This window comes from Leptosomus discolor, chromosome Z (assembly GCF_034619465.1).
Source record: "Leptosomus discolor isolate bLepDis1 chromosome Z, bLepDis1.hap2, whole genome shotgun sequence".
Lineage (NCBI taxonomy): Eukaryota > Metazoa > Chordata > Aves > Leptosomiformes > Leptosomidae > Leptosomus > Leptosomus discolor.
This window is the reverse complement of record NC_141419.1, coordinates 82612018-82633452: the sequence shown is the minus strand read 5'-3', so window position 1 is coordinate 82633452 and position 21435 is coordinate 82612018. Positions and strand designations below refer to the sequence as shown.

The window sequence follows — 21435 nt, the reverse complement described above, 5'->3', positions numbered from 1 at the left end:
GTCTCTCAGCATGCTGACGTTTTCTGGCTGGTGTAACTTCTGTCTCCTGTAGCCACAATCCTCCCTCAATATGTCTTCCCACCCTCATGTATTTAATTTGACCTGTGCACAAGCAAACAACAGAAGCATTTGGACGGTCTGTGCTTCATTGTGGGACTTAAGAATCGGCACACATGGGCAGCCACATGCTGATTTGAGTCTTCTTTATAAAGCCAGGAGGAGAGCAACAGTCCTCCAGCTCTCTGTCTCACAGCAAGGACCATTAGTCCTCGTCCTCCTGCACAGGAGTCTTGTTTTCTCTCGAGGCACAAGGAAGGTTGCACCAACAGCTATTCCAGCCAGATAAAAGGGACACTGGTCAGAAACTGGAAGGAAACCCAGCAATATAACAAAGCTTAAGGAGTATTTCAGACAGTGAAAGCCACAGGAGTGAGGTTTACTTTGTAACTCAAGGCCATGTTAGCCATAAAACCTATAGAACAGGTTCTTGTAACAAAGCTAAGTGAGGCAGTAAATGTTTCTTTAGGGTGAGGCAGTTGCTGAGAAAAGCCAGTAAAGAAAAGAAAGGAAAATGCAAACAGAAGAGTAGTGTATATTGCCTTACTGCTGTGGCCGGACTGTCTGTCACAGCTGGTGTGAAGGTTTGAGCCTTTCACTAAAAGAAAGTTTCTATTATGTAGGCATAGATCAAAGGTACAGAATTGCTTTGTCCGCCTTCAGTCTCAGTGAGAACAGGGAAGTGGGAAAGTACAATCAGAGGTGGGTGTGTTGCCCTTGAATAGTTGATGGTTATTGTCCCTTCCCGGTGCAAAGGGTGCATGATATCTGTAAAGTGCAAAGGGTGCATGATATCTGTAAAGTGAGAAGAGAAGAGCTGAGAAAGACTTGAAAACTCTATTGTGTGCAGAGTCTGACATCCGCTCTGACAGCTGCTGAAAGCTGGCCCTCCTGGTATGAAGCAAGACTCCCAAATACGCTCAAACAAGCTTTGCAGGATCCTGATGCTGCACGTGGAAAGTTGTGTCTGCCAATGCATGCAAGGGCATGTCCAGATCCATCACACCTGGACTCGCAGGTGACTTTTGAGGGCAAATTCTTTTCCGGAGCTCATCAGAAAACACAGGAGAGGCCAAGCTGCAGTGCGGCCCTGCCCCGCTGCTACAGACACAGAGCCCCTTTAGCTGAGCACCGGCTGGACAGGAGGGTTGGACAGAGCGGGAGACTGGACTGGTAGGGTAGGATGAGGGTAAAGGCGGATAGGAGCTGGACATAGTGGAAATCCCCTTAACACAGAGGCTTCTTGGTGAAGCTGAGGGGCAGTTTCAGAGGAAGAACTGAATGCGGCTCATGGGCGTATGAGATGTCACATGGTTGGCTGGAAGTTTGGGGTGGTCTCCATCTGTGTGAACAGAGGCAGTACAGACTTAGAGGGGGACAAGGGAAGTGTCTCTTATCTGAGAAGTGTCTTACATATCTTCCCATGATTTTTGCTGTAATTAAATAATAGGAGTTGCCCATGGTTAAGGGCAGAAGCTCCAAGCAGTGGCAGTGCTTGGGTAGGTCAGGATTTATTTGGATTTAACATGAAGACTGAAGCTGAAACAAGAGCTCTCAGGCTGGTGCAACCCCAGACATCCTTGGCCTTATCCTGCACAGCAAGAACACAGTAGCTTAGAAAAATAAAATGAACTTTAAAACAAAGTGCTGTTCAGTTAACTGGAAGGGCTGAGTGTGAAGGTAGGTACTACCTACCAGCTCACAAAATTAGTTAGGAATGACTCAGAAACCAAGTGTGAATAAGTGGCATGCAAAGGCACTTAGTGCAGCTCAAAAATGGACTCAATACAGGTCACTAAAAATGAAAAGTCAAATCCTAATCCCATGTTGATTCACACGGCAGACAGGAAGATCCTTCCTGACTTCACGAAGAGATTTGCCCGTGTAAAGACTGAAATGAAGAGAAAAGCAGGGTACCAGATGTGGTCCAGCAAGATTTAAGGGCTTTAATCAAGGTTTTTGTCTAGGCAATTCAATCTGGCTGCACTGTCCCCGGCACAGCTGCAGAGGGGACTGACCCATGTGGGTCCACCACCATGGGCTCTCTGTCTGTCAACACACTGGAGAAGAAAGTCTCTTCTGAACACCATTTAATGTTTGCTCTGATCCAAATGCTCTTTTATTTCTTCTCTTTCACATTGGAATTTAGCACAGCTGCACTGGGACAACACAAAGGGCTGCGAAAACAACTTTGAAATTGGCTTTCAGACAATAGGAGGGGAAATACAGGGCCCATGGGTCAATGACAAAGTTCATCTTGAATCAGGATCTAGGGTCAAAACAGCATCCTTTCTGCAGGACCAGCAGCAAGGGGTCTGCTTAGACTCTGCTTTTGTTCTCCCTGGTACCTGACGAATTCTCTAGTGAAATAGGAGGTGTGTATGTAACTTCCTATGGCAAACATACATTGTCCTGGAGCTGGATCAGGAGCTAGGTTATCTCTTTGAAATTTGATCAGAGAGCAAGGAGCTCTGGTAGTGGGCTCAGACCCTGCTCCACCTCCTCCACTCATGTGCTTCAATCTGAGAAGCATGCCTGGTGGGTTATCCTTAACGAACTTGTCAGTGTGGTCAGGCCAGGATGGTGGCAATGGCTGCCCTCTCTTCACGCCTCAACCTGCAAATGTTTCTCTGTGTTCATCACACTCAAGGCTGAAGGGAGTGTTGTCTAATTATGGGAAAAGTGATCTGAGTAGCCCCTGAAGGAATAGCTGCAGCAGTGACCTTCACTGCTCCTTCTGCATTTAGGAAGGTGTTAGCTGGATTCATCTAAAGACCAGCTGAGACATTGTCAGGGAGCAGCCAGAGCAGGGCTGCCCTACAAGAGGCAATGAGCTGGGAGCTGAGGGTGACCCCAGCACAGGTAATACCCTCACTGACCAGGGTGCAGTCCTGCAGCATCCGGTTGCATGGGACAGGGCAGGATGCTAGTAATGGGGCCAATCCTTACCATCCTGGACAAGGTGAGGTGATGAACCAGGTCCATGGTCCATCTACAGAGCCCAGTCAGGAGCAGCAGGAGACAGGGCTAAAGATAAGACTATATCATAGGTCCAAGGCCCATCCAGGAGGCTGCACTGGATAGGTCCATCTGGGAAACTAGGACAGATGTCAGACTGGAGACTGGTACTCCTACAATGTAGCTCAGGCAAAGATTGAAGGCCCATGACTGGGCTTAAGTGAGCTCCTGAGCCCTGGACAGGGGTTGTGGATGGAGACGCCAGTGAGGCCAAGGCTCTTAAGGCATATTAGGGCCCTGACAAGCACAGAAGTGTTGAGCTGTGCCATACGTGAGCTGCAGTGAAGTCCATAGAATCTTTTGGATCAAGTCCTCCACTCTTCATCTTAGCTTAAACCTCATGGAGAGGTCATCAAGCCATGCCACCTCTGTCTGCCTCTATGTCCTCCTCTGCTTCACCATGATGAGGACACTCACCACAGAGATGGTTCTGTAACAGGATGACACTAGGCAGAAGGAACAGCATAGGAAAACACAACCAATGACCACGTTTTCCTAGAGATATTCCTGGAATAGCCATAGTGTGATGGGATCCTGGAGCTCACTTCATTATTGCTGCCAAGAAGGGGTCAAGGAGTTACGTATGTAAGAAATTCACAAAGTTCTTAAAAATTAGAAAAAAAAAAAAAAGAAAAAGAAAAAAAGGGGAAAAAAAAGAGAAAAAAAAAAGAAAAAAGAAAGAGGATTGTGGATTGGATACAGACCTTTTTATTTCTGGTCTATGGCCAGTCTTTTACATCTAGGAGTCAGGATGAGATCTTTACAGGGACCAGATGAACCCCATCAGGATCCTGTTGGCCTTTCTCACTCTCCTGTTGAGTTGGGACTCCTGCGCACCATCAGGAATAAGGCAGTGAACTTGGTAGGCTTAAAACAGATCTGGCCTGACAATTCTGTACTCCCTATGGAAACAAAGTCTCCATGGCACCACATGCCCTGTTGCATGATTTTATTAAATATGTCCTTGAGCACATTCACAGCCCTATGGTCACATTTCTGCGTATGGCACCTGCATGCTTTCAAATTGCACTGCTGCAGCTAAAGTGCCATTGAATTGCTCTCCCACTGCCTCCGTGCAAGGCTTTATCAAGGCACCTGGGAAAGCTGTTTCTGCCTCTCAGCTGCTTCATCCCTCTGTACCTTGTGCTACACAGGTACCAGTGAAATTGCCAGGTGTTGCGGCACACCTTCCTGCGGGATCACCAAGGTTTTGTCAAGATTTGTTTTGGGCCAGATTGTCCAGCTGCTAGAAACTAATATGTCACTGAGCCAGGGGTGTAAATTCAGGTGGCAAATACCCTGCCATACCCTGCCTTTTCTGGGTATCACCCTTTAGCTCCTGTCATCTAGCCATAGAAGCAGCAGCGTCTCTTATTTCCAGTGGCTTTTATGGCAAGGAGATGATTTGTTTGCTCAGCGAACAAAGGTAGGAGCCATCTGCTGAGTGTTTGCCTGCAGTCGGACGTCACAGGCGGGCTTCTGAAAACACCCCCAAAGGAACAGCTCATCCACCAGATCTGGACTTGTGTAACTGTGGCGCGACAAGCACTATTCTTAGGGACAGCATTTTGGTGGAGTCACACCTCCAGGAGGTGTGAATCTAGCCCCTGAAAAAAGCAGATGAGAATAATCCCTCACCCACAGACAATGTTGCTCTTGTGTCAAGCTTCGCATCTGGAGAGCTTGAGGCTGACGGTGGGTAACCACGCTTGAGCCTATTTGTTTGGGGCACAGGCGCATGCAGGGCCTGCCCACAGTCAACCAGATATCTAGGCAGATCTGGGAGTAAGCGTAAAGCTCCCGTTTGCCACCTTTGTGCTTGGTCCATGGACATGTTTTTCTTCAATGTTTGCTTTTTATGGATCTATAGGTGATCCAGAAGTTCCTGTAAGGCCTCTTAGTATCTAATTGCTGCTTTAAAGATACATCCTTTCCATCACTTTTCCCATATGGGAGTCTCCCTCACTGAAGGCAGAGCATGGGAGGGATAAGGCAGATGATATGTGATATGTTAGAGGCATTGCTTATAAAATGATGGACTGTTTAACACACTGTGGTCTGCAGGTTCCTGTAGTACACCTCCCACCCCAGAGGCAAGTCCTGGTACAGCTCTAAAGGAGGGACAGGGTGTGATGGTGTTAAACATCATGGAGTAGGGTAAGATCAAGAGCAAAGGCCAGCTGAGATTTCCTTGTAGTCAACCATGAGCCTGAGCTGTCGAAGCATGCACTCCTCGAGTGTTGCATGAAAATACGAATGATGTCTTACACAGAGCTTCAACTGTATCCATAGTGTGGGAATGCAGAGCTTTGAATTGGAAAGACTGAGTTTTTCCCTAGTCTGTTTATATTACTTAATATTGATATTCTATCCCCTGAGGACCATGAACAAGTTACTTGTTGAATTAGAAATTTTCATAGTGATTATGAGGATGTGGTGGGGATTTTTTTGGGTTGTTTGTTTTTTTTTCTGGTGCTTAGTTTTAATTGTAAATTCTAGAATAATGAGAAGATCCACTATAATACTCCCTGTCCTTACCCTGAGGTCTGTAGTGTCCCAGTGTCCCAAAAGACATGGGACTCGGCATGGTTGTGTGTCAAACAGCATCAAGCTCCTGAACTACTGTGGAGAAAATATTGGATGTCCAGATTCCTGCAGTTAAACATTTGGAAGCTGTTATGTCTAGGGTTTTATCACACCTAATGGCAATAAGAAACAAAATGAATAGCTCTGGTTCATTCAGTGGTTTTCCTGACATAATTAATGGACCGAAATAGAAGGCAGGAATTGAAATAAACCACTCCCATTGTTTTCTTATTCCCCTCTGAGATTTTTGCAGGCAAAGATCTATAAACTTTATGTGAGTGTTAACTGAGCAGTTTTTCCCATGTTTTATGTGACCCTATGAAATCTGTTGACGCACAAAGGTCAGGCCCTCTGTACTTACTTTTTCCTGCAGCTACGGTCTTCTCTTTTTTTAAGTATGTGACCGTGATATTTTTCTTCAGATTAGTGGTCAGGGAGCATCTTTAGATCCAGTTTTTACTAAAAAAATCTGCCAGACACTGTGTGTGGTGGACACAGACTTGTTAAGCATTTTTCTTCTCTGTATGTAGGGTTTGCAGAGGATGCTGCTACTCCATTGCTTCTGGTTTAGTAGTGTCCGTGGAGCCTGTGTGCTGCATATATCTCATGCTGAAGAGTTTTGATATAAACCAAATTTAGCTATGTGTCATGACATTTAGATTATAGGCAGAGTTAACCACACCCAGAGATGGCTACATGATGCCAAGAGAAAGGCAATATTGTTTATATGATGTTCACTGATTAACATCTTTTCTTGCTGGAGTGCAGTCAATGGGAGGATTTGGATAGCTCTTCCATGAAGGGTGTTTCCATCTCTGCTCTTTTAGACATTTATTCATTGGCTTGTACAAGGGATAAAATATGAAGTTAATGCTGAAGAATGTTGCTTTGTGTCTGGGCATAGTGAAATCCAGTAACTGCCTAAAATGGAATAGCTTCCCCATACACACCTTATGGTGGTAATCTTAAATAATTGGTTTAATGATGGAAACATGCTGATGTGTGTCAATTTAGATGTTGAAATCCTGGATTAATGCATGGATTGGAAGTGGCCTGCGATTCACACTTAGTAGCTCCTGTCCTCCCACCAGCTTAGCAATATTTAAAGGCTCTTACGAAACTACAGTCACCATTTTCTCTTTCATTGAATGAGCAAATCTATTACTGAATGAAGGTGCACTGTGTAATGTCTGCCTACTTGTGCTGTCACACCTTAGGTTCCCTGGGAGGGGGTTAATAGGCATCTTCTGGAGATCTTGTAGGGGAGAAATTTGAGATGTGCTGGCAAGAGACAGCATACATGCTTCCAGGACTAAGCCTGGATGAGTGCTTGAAAAGAAAGTCTAGCACACCTAAAAACTAAAGGGACAGCCCAAGCTTGTGGGCTTAGTATGATGGATTGAGCCTGTCTATCAGGTGGCAAGAACTGGACCAGAGTGCTCTGCCTTTCGGGGAGAAAATACCAAGTTCTGTAATCTTGAGCTTGGGTCTTTCTCTGCTTTGAAGAAGACAGATAAAGGAGCAGCTATCGCTTGTGGCTGGAGGGGCTGTCTACAATTAGAAAAGGAAACTGGAAATAGGGAACAAAACTGCAACTTGCTTATGAAATGGTGAGTTCTTGTATTAGTGGCTGTTTGCACAACATCGCATTCAAGTGATCTTTGTGGAATAGAAACAAGGCACGTCTCCAAGTCGCTGAGTTGAGAGGCTGCTGAATGAGCTGAAAATAACAATGTCGTGTTCTGCTCCTGTGAGGACCTATAGCTCCTGTGGGGCTGTCCAGACAAATGATGCTTCAAAGTCTCAGACAAGTTACAGATACTTGCCCTAGTGTGCATTTTTTAACACTGCTTTGTAGACACTACCAGAAAAATTGTTGTGTTCTGGTTACAGTTTTTAATTCTATTTGTGCATTGTGTAAGTACAAAGACTATTAATAAAGGGAAGATGTATCTCTGCGAGAGACTGCACATACCTGAATCTACCTGCAGTTGCACTGGTGTAAACTGAGCATCATGTTTTCACCAGTTCCAAGCGGAATTCTGTCTGTTTATCCAGGCTCGGCATGATTGTGTGGGGGAAAAGGAAATGTTTTTTGAGCTGCTGTTGGAAACAATGCTATTGCTAAATATAAGCAAGTAAAAACACCGTTGAAATGGGTTGTGCTGTAGTTTTGTTTCCTGTTTTACCAATTCTATTTGTTTTCCTTTTTTCCCTGCAGAACAATTCAATTAAAACATCGAAATACAACTTCTTCACTTTCCTGCCTCTCAACCTGTTTGAACAGTTTCAACGAATAGCCAATGCTTACTTTCTGTTCTTGCTGATTTTGCAGGTATGAATTCACTGTGCTGTTTCTAGCAGATTGCGTTGTCTGTTATCAAAGCCAAGCCTATGTATTGATAGTTGTAATAAAGTGCAAGCTATATCCGTGTTATGAATTAGCGTCCTAGCAAAACCTTAAAGTAGATAGAAAGTAGGGCAGAAAAAAAGCAATTTCCTTTCTTACCTTTGGATATGAGGGTTTGAACTAAATGAAGAAAAAAATTTAATTAAAGTTTTCAACAAACTGTGTGCCTTTTCCATGCCCTGTCCTACTACTTATTTGTGTCTACATCTGAGTGGTCATGGCTGTTGTCAGAGTTGCATTACTTATTCCTCCTGTAGTACAAAAGGAAGTTGTCTCTTACCCATAGGTTTAAAGGCAAATTCCATTGGCTGTGTCAAAGGAAACAGTAAGAAGAACAAATTTGTAACTGCGCTGTTTCCCTGGGAAGGAAGGACTTGACATCAGGAAGGCTCAAGGCTGGAGCTAGTCTGCATACAGCTGGATATTGCTGCACCCTGCTTGGCGGGGTGAGGAAGGTGTCTAATATGGAGTATGTCAGACACTGGCAACACCGTTGAACCCTGGCTCATTATGTCATTCCATTGCACTTTGCCCATCGCTGTTGGTAATACTGCTCTGTCTGCAAGCTGAAAGGACCACAGAATTTTGTATCAGGATTTCTGCCACTTTGCACTTGGCTAGAATATGGATAAATGCAGTGTACTCTGTTGTTGCTGAGTCACACTGGAATACATGTTATCAAAAAAAGACCATAATTTTAATCATGTTTCAAGTATGATATTTTAATTTTGACCATTTCAGTGCACACAAGTTTGCAAAACTACCTTTTACAAATGCCTTTTTTCAGTTTCAGCTTAAAAAAGTGGAGACAAAATTTTGTTAAGCCTGTAGCAAACCACATACAGTCATCTTCGCTTATTTACAAGCAATGAATCTGGGAAATTTCAGCCCATGTATATTTTTCAAGAAAATAGTGAAAGGGCCTTTTCATCTAAGCTGACGGCACTGTGCCTGTGTTGTTGTACTGCGCTCTAGTTGTTTGTCTGTCAAATTCGTAGTATTTTAAACTATTTCCCTTAAATTATTCTGCTGTGTCTTTTGCTGAACCCTCTAGGAGAACTGTATATAAAAGCACTCAGCCTTTTTTGCTGCCTGCATCAAGGTAGGCTAAAGAGGGTGGCATTACTCTTTTTTATTCACGTATTCCTCCATTTATTTTTTTTCACTCTTCTGCCCACTCACTCCATCTCTGTAGCACTGGGAATATCTCTTCCTGCATTAGGGGTGGATGTCGTGAGTAGGTTGTGGGGACTCTGCCTCCCTGCTCCTTTGGCACAGCCCAGGAGGACATGCACATTCCCAGTGAGGTGAGAAGGTAGCAGTTAGTGTCCCTGCAGCTCCACAGCTGAGCAGGGCTGTGCTTGCCTCTAAACATCATGGCTGGATTTGGTGATGACTGTAGGATCTGGGTTATGACAGTGCAGTGGAAGGAGCAACCTCAAGGAGCCGCTTTCCACCCTTAAGCAGCTGCTTTAGCGGCATAACTCTCAATTTCACAATGCATGTGGAGCTGACCCTGCCCAAATCCAATCTGATGGACACAGTGGTGCTGGTATCACTACCCTGGTACCCATCATTAGTGCTGTTCTTCTAGAAGAAGGGGAGAACTATGCTGAGGTAAGACACACGTCTCTACATGACTGAAGGCATGACAGAGCTACCTTCAACTATTGGGTTCTCTCACTATTAAAGATGTGGGAAACCAAAATGGCTCTGTTGATCTCGGAAGAGCAAGATCAGTCCTGACAACAGCTGTGTGTTGTTTATTGAGATGAAGGTTACTTCAGCAAAATGGGAAAAGTTACTGAAACAAAAAATAGAAGCATTTGGAGGCTCTGCACAGGAGGCCGTGCTCAGATAGCTCTGGGTCCCTCACAGCAGGCTTGCCCATGTCTGTGCCTCCAGAAGTATCCACTGGGGACTTTGCAATCATAACAAGAAAAAGCAACCCACTGCACTTCCTGACAACTCCATGTTCATATCCTAAATTACAGCTTGTTTTGTAAGCAAAGCGTGGCATCCCTGGCTGTCCCACCTTTGTGAGATCGCATATAAGTGATAGAGCTGCATTTCTGTCTTTATTCTGTATTCAGATATCATAGAAAAATGCTATCTGCAACTTCCATGGAAAACAGTGTTTTGTTTCCATCTGTTTTCTGAACTGGCAGGAAATTTCTAAACTCAGATCTTTTCTTCCTACAGTTGATTCCTCAGATTTCCTCACTGGCCTGGTTTACAACGGTGGTGCCACTGGTGCTGGTGCTGGCTGTATCGGGAGTCAAGGATGCCATCGATGATTTTGTAAGACCTGTATTGCTGACCTGTTCTTTGGAGTTTGCCTGTCATTATTCATCACAATGACTAAAGCAAACCACTTAAAATAAACACAGCCAGTGGCAGGCATTTGGAGAACTGGTCTGTGGCCAAGATGGGGTCTGAGATTAGATCCCCAAATCTGTGGTTCTTTACCTAAAAAGGAGTTAGAATTTCCAATTGCTGAGCAGCCCAGCAGCTCCATTGACTTTCTCTGAAACTGCTCAGCATGCCTGAAAATGTGGTCACTGATAGATGGGTCTGGACACATGCACAGAAGTCTATTCTTAGCCTTCCACTTTGGAGAACTCATCCTCTGCCATCTAGCTGCAGTGTAGGCAGAAAAACCATTTAGTAGGAAGTAAGCATACAACCTGTGTGTGACGCACAGCTTTGGCAGAAGTTTGCTACCATCAGAGCTAATAATCAAAGTCCCATTGGCTTCACAGGGTGACGTTAGAGATGAGTTTAACATCTGATTTTCTCTCATTATTAAATAATTTTGATGCTCCGTGGAGACTCGGTGCAACTTTCCAAGCAGGCAGGTGAGAGGAGATGAGGTGCTCTCACAGGGGGCAATGCCAGAACATCCATGGCCACTTTCCCTATCAGAGCAGGAGAATTAATTTCTCTGGGTGCTGAGCTTACAAAACTATGATGGGCAGGACCAACACCGGTTGAGTCAGGACTGTGCTAAGTGACATATAGGGCTCTATCCTCCTTCTTCCCTCCAACAGCAAGCCCTGTGTTGCCTGTTGTTCTTCACAGTCCAGTTTCGCTATATGATACTGGTGTAAACATGGGCTCAACTATGACTTATTTATGACTCTAATGTGCCTGACCTATTCAGCTAGCTAGGTGAAAACCTAAACTGTTAATGAACTACCTACAGTGCTTGTGTGCTTGTTTTCCTGGAAATGCCTTTTAATGTACTGATCAAATTTTCAGAATCGACACAAAAGCGACAAACACGTCAACAACCGCCCAGTCCAGGTCTTGATCAATGGCATGTAAGTCCTTTTTCTTTTGCTATAATTTTGACTGGGAAGAGCATTTTTTAAATAATTTTTTTTCAGTGTGATTCCCAAGGGTCACTAAACAATTTAAAACTGAACTGTCTTTCACACCATTAGTTCACCGTGCAGTCCTGGAATATATGTCTGATCAATGAACCCAAGGCACAGTACCACAATCAATGTGGATATTACGGCTGTGACCTTGCACTGCCAAAAAGTAAACTCTTTCTGTTCCTGGATATATATGTGTGTTTAAATAAGTGGTACTTCAGGAGTATTGTATTATTTTACTCCTTACCCTAGAAGTGACAAGCAAGGCTATCTTCCTATGTCCATATATGTTCATAGCATTTATTTCTGCAATAAGCAAAACTAGGCATTATCAACAAGTTATTTTAAATTAAGAAGCAGGAATACCCTCCTCATGCATGTTATAATACTTTGAGTGTGTAGCACTTCTGACTTAGATGTACTCAAAATATTTCAGCTGTGTGGTTTGGACATTGTACTGCTAGCACTGTTCTTTCCTGCAGAAAAAAAAAAATAGCAGAGGTTTTGGCTTTTGTGGCAGACAGATGTGCTGTTTACTTGCAGCTCCATGGAGTCCAACTGTGCATAGGACACAGCTGTAGACAGCTGTGAAGTCTCTGTGACTTTTTTTTTCCATACTGTAGATAGCAGTATGTCGTGTAAACTCCAACAGATGATCAAACAGTTTAAAATATAATTGGAAACTAAAGAATAGGAACATACTTTTTGTGCGTTCTGCTAAGTAAATTAGTTTCTTAGTTTACTGTGTATTAGTCACTGTGTCTAGAAAACATACATTGAAACAGAAATTTTCTGGTATTTTGCCTTTGTTCAAAAGCTGGAAACCATAGATTGCCCAGCTTCAGCCGACTTTCAAAGGCTGAGATGAACTCAAGCTTGAATATGCAGTCGTGTTTTGATATAGATCTTGATATTTCTCACTTCTAGGTTTTTCATATGCAGCTACCGTGACTTGGTTCTGTTAATGCATGCAGTTTAACTGGATGTCTGCATACACATCTTGCTTAGTGCTCTGAAGGCACTGCAGACACAGCCTTAGCTGGGCACATGCACAGCCAAAGCACCTGCTTTGACCTTCCTGACAGCCAGGCCCACACACAACCAGATCTGTTGCTCTGGTTCTCAATACCACTCAAAAAAAGCTAACACAACTGGCAATTTTCCTAGGTGTTTGGGAAGTCTGTTATGCAAAGGAGAGAGATGGTTTCTGTGACAATGTGGCCCTTCAGGAGAAGGAAGGGAGTAGTCAGTCCAGAGAGGACAGTACACATGGACTGTGCTGCTATTGTGGAGATTGGTCTCAACCCTGTATGGCTCACCCCAACCACTGGTACTGCTTTTTTTGTATTGTGGTGGTCCCCTAGCTTAATAGGGATCGGGCCACGTCATAGCAGACCCTGGTCCATCTTATCAACAGCCCGAGTCCTGATGGAACCTATAGTCTGGCTTCAGAAGCAGAGCCAAGTATCCTGCTTTCCCAAGTGGTGTTTGCTTTATGTGCTTTATGTGCCTACTTACTACAAGTTTTCTTTCAGGTTAAAGGATGAAAAATGGATGAATGTCCAAGTTGGGGATATAATAAAACTAGAAAACAACAACTTCGTGACGGTGAGTAGAGTTTCTATCCATCCTGCTCACAGTTAGTCTCTGTAACTTCTCTTATCATGCATAAGCAGATGAGCCAGTAGTGATGGTAACTGCCTCAGAGACCTGCAGCATGCAGAAACCACAAGTAGCATTGTGGCGCCATACCCTCTGACCGTGTGAACTCATGCCAAGTCTGTCTGTCGATGTTCAGGCTGACCTACTGTTACTGTCGAGCAGCGAGCCGCACAGCCTTACATACATCGAGACCGCTGAGCTGGATGGGTGAGTGAGCCTGACTCTCGGGTGCAATCACTGCTGCCAGTGCAAGGCCAAATCTCCTCTGGTGACCCTGAGTTCTGCAACCTTACCTGCAATAGCTTTTGTAGCAAGAATTTCCTAATACATAGAATAAAATTTGAGTAGGTATCTTGAAAATAACCTCTTCTGGTGGATACTTCTGTCTGGTTTAGTGCAAATGTCATGTGGGGAGGGGAACTTCTCATTTTTAGTGACAGTTCTAACACTGAGTTAGTTTGAAATGTGTTCTTCTACTATCCCAGGTCACTGGCAGTATCTTTCTGTTTCCTGTGTATCCCTTGTCTTTTATTTTAGCCAGATTATCTGGGTGAGATAATCACAATGAACAACTCCAGTAATCTCCTTTGGATTGCTATACCATAATATTAATGCATGCACACTGCAAAGGCTTCCAAATGTTGCTCACTCCAGGGCACAGCTGACCACAAGTCAGAGGACTGTAACTAATTTGTATTAAGTGGAATAAATTTGATCTGTCCTCATCTTTATGATGCAATTTGCATTACCTTTTCTGCATTGCCTGGAGCTAGCACCATCTTGAAGGACTAAGCAAGACCAAAGAGATCAAGAAACCATGTCTCCCCCAATACCCTACAGATGGTCCTCTGGATTTTCCCCATCTGATTTCTGCTGAAAATGAGCTGGTAGTTCCATGAGAGCACCAGGAGACCCTGAACAAACGCAGTGTTTCTTTGACATTGCATTTCAAATTCCCCAGCTAGCTAATCCCAGGACTTGAATATTCTTCAGGAGCAGAATAACATGGGAGAAGATCCAGAGCTCTCCTATATGCTCAGATACCTCAGGGTTTGGTGTGGTATGAGTGGCAGGAGACAGTGAGCTGCTCAGGGAGCTGAGATGCCTGGTCTTGCAGTGAAAATGAGAAGACAGAGCCACCTCACACTCTTTGGTACCACATCCAGAATACCTCTGGCTTGCTTGTCTTTGCAACTGAAAGAGACAGCTGTACCCTTTGGTCAGGTAAAAAAGGCCTGTGATGGCATGGTACATCAGATGCCTAAGGAAGAAGACTGTCCTCAAGAACAGAAGTGACTTTCAGGGTGAGCTTTCAGTTCACAATTTTGTCTTGTGTGATTTGTTCCAGTGAAACAAATCTGAAGGTGAAGCAGGCACTGACAGTCACTGCGGAGCTTGGAGAAGATCTTCAGAAACTGACAGAGTTCAATGGTGAGTCTACGCGGAAAATTCACTTTCAGAGGATTTGCCCAAACACTGGAGTCCAGAGAGTGTCTGGGAGTCTTCCTTCCAAGCTGTCCCTTCCTCCCTGCTAGGAGTCCTCTGCATGCAGCAGTAGGAAAACAGAATGGGTGCATTGCAGTCTGTACAACATATATAAACAGCGTGCATGAAGAGATCCCCCTCCACTTGCAGGTCTTGCTGCCGTGCGTGGCTACAACCTGAAACTGCATTGGTGGGAATCCCCCTTCTGGCTGCACACTTTTCTTTAGCATCTGTCTGCCCATGTTGAGAGTGCCCACCTTGAACTTCAATTCAAGAGTCTGTCTAATTGCACAATGGAAACTGTTCTCCCCGAACTGCATGCTTAGTGCTGATCTCAAAATATTTTCACATTGCACCTTTACACTGATGCAGCAATGCTGATGCATCGATTATGTTTAGCTGCTGAGCAGCAGCTCTCTCCAGACACCATGGAGACCTGAGGACTAACTCTCTCCAGACACAAGTGACTACTTCCCAGCCTGAAGCCTTGCCCTGCCAGCTTGATGCCACAATAAACGCTGCTTTTTAAGATATTTAAAGACAAGCAGTGTGGATGTGGTTAATGGGCAAAGTGTCCTTTCCTAGCACTGTTTTGTATATCAAATATAGAATAGAATAAATTAGATTATTTCAGTTGGAAGGGACCTACAATGATCATCTAGTCCAACTGTCTGAACAATTCAGCACTGACCAGAAGTTCAGGCATGTTATTAAGGACAGTGTCCAAATGCCTTTTAAACACTGGCAGGCCTGGGGCATCGACCAGCTCTGTAGTGAGCCTGTTCCAGTGTTTGATCACCCTCTGGTAAAGAAATACCGCCTAATGTCCAGCCTAAACTTCCCCTGGCATAGCTTTGAACCATTCCCACACATCCTGTCACTGAATACCAGGGAATATATAGCAGCACATACACAGGAAGGAGCCAGACCTGTTAAAACCAGAATACTCTATGCTCACACATCATCCGTCTGCAGAGAGAGGATGGGGGAACAGACCAAGTGGTGTTAGTCACGCTCCACAGTGCCCTGCTGGCTTAGGTACGAGGGCAGGATTATGGGGAGAGTCAGTATGGGAAGGGGTGGAGTGACTGCTGCTGTCTTTGGAATGTCTCAATGACTGCAGGCTCTCAGGAAATATTTTTAGATAAAGATGAAAAATATATTTTTTTAAATTATCTTTGAAATAACTAAATGATTCCAGGACAAATGCTGGCGACGTGGCAGAGAGTTAGCATAGCTGGGACTGTCTCTGGTAGAGTCATCCAAAGGCATGGGCTTTTTTTTTGCTTTCTACATCAAGATCTTATGAAATAACGTGTGTGGTCTCAGCTGAGTTTCAGCTCAGTACATCAGGAATTCTCTGAAGTGATGACTGAGGTTCTGAGTGTTTTAGGCCTTGAGAAATAAGTTTGTACAGGTGCAGTTAGATTCATTATGTTAATAGTCAGAGTGGTATGCCTTCCTGAAGAGGCTGCAGTGTGTATCAATTTATAAGCAAAATCTTAATCTTAAATAATTTTTCAAGTATTTTCTTTGTAATGCTTATTTAAAGATACTGCATTCTTGAAAATGCATAATTAAAAATATGTTTCAAAATGTTTTTGAAAATTAAAACTTTTTAGAATCAAATATTTATTTATGCTTTAAATCTCTATTTTAGTTATATTGTAAATAAAAGTGGCCTCTTCGCAATGCTTGAAATGAATAAAATGTTTCCCAGGATGATTTATATTTGGCAGAGTGCTGGGAAGAGTGCTTGGAATCAGACCCAACCTTGCATTTCCCCAGCAGACCTCTGTAGAAGTATTTAAATATTTATGTAACTCTTTATCTAATTACTTCTTAAGGCAGGAAGAGAGGAAAGGGTTGAGCAGCTAATACAGGCACTCAGTGGAATGTTTAATGTGAGTTATGATGTTTGTTGACATCACGATGGTTCAGATAAGGAAGACACTTGCAAAACTTGTGGAACTGGGAGATGAGAACAGAAACAACACTTTTCAGTTACCTACTATTTATCTCATGTAGACATGGCGCTATTTAACTCTTTTGGGTGAAATACATTCAGGTATTGTCTTGCTGTTAAAGGGAGGAGACAGGAGTCATGGTGCCTTACTGAGGTATCTTCAGCTGCAGAGTTACTGGGGTCAGTGCAGGTATATTGGGTGAATCTTTAGAGCTTCTCACTTTTTTGTGAACAGTCTGATTTGGATGAATTTCTTTTGATCTCAAAATCAGCATATCAGTAACCCAGACCCACCCACTCTACTGGAAAGCAGATGCGGATGTTGATGTGCAAGGTACTCATATAAGCATTGTCCCACAGCTGGCATGGTCTTCCTAGTGGGCCAACATGCCCTGGGTTTCATTCAACAAAGTCTTGTTGTGCTATGTTTCAGGTTGCACTGCAAAGCCTCTGTTTTCTTTGTGCTTGTCAAGGGGTTGCAAGGGCTGCAGTGAGATAGGTCTGCTTACTGTACTTTTAGAAATGGTGGAGTACAGGTCTGATTGTTCTTGGATTAACTAGATGATAAAATAGAAAATCAGCATAGTTGTTAGTATGGCTTCTGAACGACCTCTGGTGTCACATACGTCACAATTTCCTATTCACTTCTTCTTTCAAGTCTGGTGATTTGCCTGCCCTAGAAAGCTACTTTTCTATGAAAAGAACACCTGCTCTTGATTTTAAAATATGCAGTGGGAGACAACCGCAATACTTAAAGTTGTGCTTTTCTTCTGGACTTCTCTGGATTTTGCTTGCAGTCTCTTGAGCCTGGTGTGTTTTGTCTGAGAACAGCTCGAAGAGTTGTATTCTCTGCAAATTTTAGTCCTTATGTAGATATTTGCAGCCTGCAATCAAAATAACTTTAATGTTCCTGCTGATTAGTTGAACAGACTGAACTCTTGGATTCCCTTTCAATAAGGCATATTTATATTTTCCAGTTCTTTTCAATACATCCGCAGGGCTCTCCTTTGAATCTTTAAATGTCAGGTTAAACATGTTGATTTAAACAACCATTTTTATACCAAAGTATCTGTGTTCACAGCTTTGTGTGAACACGTTTTATTACAATAAATAAGTATAAAGTGTGGAAATAGAAACAGTCTCTCCAACCACTTACAGTGTCAGCTGCAAGGCCAAAGAAGGTAGCAGTATCTTTTTTCCTGCGCCACTGGGACTTAAGTTATAGAACAGATGAAATTAAAAAACAGTGAACAAAGACACCTCACTTAATTACTCTTTTGCAGCCTTTAGGCTATGATTTTTCTCACTTGGGCTTCTGCAGTTTTAAAGAAAATGGAATAGGAATTATGTAAGGTCAGCACTTTTAGCTCAGCACTTTTAGCTAAAGTTATCCAGTGATATCCTACCACTATGAACTTGCTGTGAAAGGATTAAAAGTATGTTGCTGGTTCAACATTTCTTCTCTCCCACATAAAAGCTGTGGAAACTTTGTTTTGTACTCTACCAGTAAAAAAATGCCATGTTCAAAGGACAAGATAAATCCAAGTTCATTGTGATTCATTGGACTGTGACATGAATACAGGGAAGGAGCACTATCCCAAAACACCAGTAAACATGGAATACAGGATGGGAATGACAGGGTCAGGAGTGGACTCAGCTACAGTGTGAAATGTTCCCTGTTTGGGGAACAGCTGAGAATACAGTATTGACTGACATCTTTCTGGGCCAAGATTTCAGTTTCATTTTTACCTTCCTTTCACAGGTGAAGTCAAATGTGAGGCACCAAATAACAAACTGGATAAGTTCACAGGAACTCTTACTCTTCAAGGAGAGAAGTATGCCCTGGACAATGAGAAGATGTTGCTGAGGGGCTGTACCATTAGGAACACAGAGTGGTGCTTTGGTCTCGTTATTTATGCTGGTAAGTAGAAGAATTGACATGTGAATTGCAGAGCACATCAGCACTAGCATGAAAGTACATTGCACCCAGAATGCACAAAGGAACCAAGTATTTTCCTCTTTGGAAACTACATTTCTACCAGGTACAACAACAAAAGCGAAACAATCCATAAGATCCCTTTGCTTAACTCTGGGCTAGAAATTATGCATATTACAGCAGATTTTAATCTGAGATTTTTTATAGTGGGCTATAAGAGAAAGCCGGATTGCAATTGCTACATTACAACATCAAATTCCGTCTTGATTAAGTGCTTTAGTAAGCAGAAGTAGCCTTTTATTTCAGAAATGCATGCAGCATAGTATGAGAGAAATCTTGATCAGTCAATTAGAAAGAATATAAGAATTAAATCTGTTTAAGAATTAAAGCTGAATTAAATCTGCCTTTACTGGCCCACACTGGGCCAATTGGAATCTTTTTCTCACAAGGCTTGTTCAAAATTTTTGACTCTTAATGGTGTTTGATTAAAAATTTCACATCATTCCTAAGTGATTTTTAATTGATATTGAGATATCAGGGTTGTCAATAGTGTTATCATAGACCATTAGATCTATGCTTTTTATGAACATAGACCTTCTGTTGTTTCTATACTGCTGTAGACATGTGAGATGAGGTATAATGTGTCACCAATAGCACAGCAGTATCAGGTATTCTGTGAAAAGTAATTAAACCTGAAAGGGAGGATTGACTGCTGAAAGGAGAGAGCAGGGTCAAAATCCACATGATGGCTTTATGTGCCTCTCTCCATACAATCTAAGGAAATGACTTAACCATTTTCTGACGAAGTTTCCCACCAGCACTGTAAACTGTATGTACCTGTCTTCAAGAAATCTGTGATGGGTATTTATGCTGTGAAGCACAGTGGGGCCTCAGAGGGAACCAGCTTCAGAATGGCTATGCTTTATTACTAAAGTTCGTGAATGTGTTTCATCTCCAGGGCCAGACACTAAACTAATGCAGAACAGTGGAAAAACAACTTTTAAACGGACAAGCATTGATCGGCTCATGAATGTCCTTGTGTTGGTGGTAAGCCTCATTAATGTGTCTTCATCTCTTCAGATGTACTCATCACTTCCAGATGCTCCACCTCTTTGTCCACTCAAATGAGGGAATATCAGAAGTCACTAATGATAAAAAGAATAATTGTATATTAATTTATTAGCAGCCTGATTTCTGCAGTGCCTCTGCCAGCCTGTCTTGCAAAGCAAGGCCATTACATTGACAGCATTAAGGACATTTCTTCTGAGCTTTTCATTTGCTCTGCTCTCCCTTGCTCTGCATTTTTTGTAAGAATCACTTTGAAGCCTACAAATGCCTTTTTTCCCTAGTAATTTTGTCAATTTCTATTTAAAAAAACATTATCAGTTCTCCCTCTTCCTCCTGATTCCTTGGCACCTCTGGTGATATCCGCACAGGACTTAGTAATTGAGTTTGTTAATTTACATGATGCCAGCTTCTGACTTAACACATTAGGGTAAAATACTAGACATGGTCTCATTAATACTTGGAACTCATAAAACTTGGTGGTTTTAGCAGCTGGGAAATTTGAGAACACTAATCTTATATAGCAGGCACTCTCCTCAAATTGGAAAACAGACCTGATTTGAGGGTTAAGCTTGTCAGTGGTTTTAACAAATGGCAAATACTTCCAGGCATAGATAGTGATTTTACTGCTTGAGTTCAAAGCCACTTGGGGAAGAAAGACATACACTCTGACACTGCTTTACTCAATGTTGCTTGAAGAAAACCTCTTCAGTTTCAGGCTTGTATTTTCCTTTGGGTGTAAGTTTGTTATGCCTTTTCATGCATGCTGCATGACCTTCAGTTTAGGACACCTGGAAATTCTGGTGGCCACTCTGCCCTCTTCTTCCCTCTTGCCCTTGCTCTGCAGCCCAACCTGACAGCCAGGCTGGTGCCAGGATTCATCCCCAGGCACTTGAGCAAGCCCTGGAACAGGTATCCGATAGCAGTCTGGCCATCACAGCAAGGCTATCCTGAGCTGTCCCTGCCCTCCGTGACTTCAAGCCTCCTCAGCACTGGGGCTTATAGCACAAACACCTCCAGGATGGCACTACTCTCCAACCTTGCCACTTCATCCCAGCCCCTGTTGTCCTGCTTTTTTTCTCAGGATCCCAAAAGGTTTTTAGATGGACCCGGGGATGGGATATGTTAGTGAACGGAGACAGCTGTGCCCCTGTGAGACTGAAATTATACCAAAGCAGCAGAGGTTAGCCCAATTCACAGAGCTGTGAAGCCGTGTTCTGAACATCTGCATGTGTGTATTTGCTGTAAAGCAGTGCCAGAGCACAGAGAGCCACTCCAGGGTCATCTTCAAGCCCTCTTGAGTCCTTGCTCTCCGTACAGTAAGGACATGCCCTTGACTTTACTAACCTTACACCAGTCTCCACCAAGTGAAAATCTTGATTACCATCATCAGCTTGTTTCCCTCAGTGTTTTCTTCCCTTACACTTACAAGGACATTAAAACCAAACAAGTTTTGGACCTCTTGCATTTAAATTTTTCCAAGCATTTGAAAAACTTTAAATACTCTTAGGTGTTCTGCTATGCTCTAGCTGGAGAGGAGGATGGGCCATGGGGTAGGGCTGTGGGAGGATCCACAGGGCACAGAAATGGAGCAGAGAAAAACTGAATAGGGAACCCGGAATTTAGCATTCGATTACAGTTTGCCAAATCTCCTTTTGCAAGCCAAGGGTCCCACCCCGAGCTTTCAGTCTGTTTGGCTTCTCTTCATGAACACAAACAAGATGAATACCTCCTGGCTCCGTTTTAAAAAACTGAGCAAGTTGCAGTCGATTGCATCAGCCTCTGCCTGGGTTCTTGGGCACTGGTGAAGCCAAGGGTGTGTTTTTCTCCTTTACATGTTTTTAAGACACCTAACATTTTGGTGTCTAAG

General features: G+C 43.2%; 1 protein-coding gene across 1 annotated transcript in view; it reads left to right on the top strand.

The window, feature by feature from the left end:
* LOC104352333 (phospholipid-transporting ATPase ID) overlaps positions 1–21435 on the top strand; it is a 58062-nt gene that overhangs the window by 4016 nt on the left and 32611 nt on the right. The window contains 8 exon segments of the mRNA XM_086480178.1: positions 7883–7996; positions 10274–10372; positions 11333–11394; positions 12987–13059; positions 13250–13320; positions 14462–14544; positions 18327–18485; positions 19459–19547. Coding sequence (XP_086336304.1) covers positions 7883–7996; positions 10274–10372; positions 11333–11394; positions 12987–13059; positions 13250–13320; positions 14462–14544; positions 18327–18485; positions 19459–19547 — 750 coding nt within the window.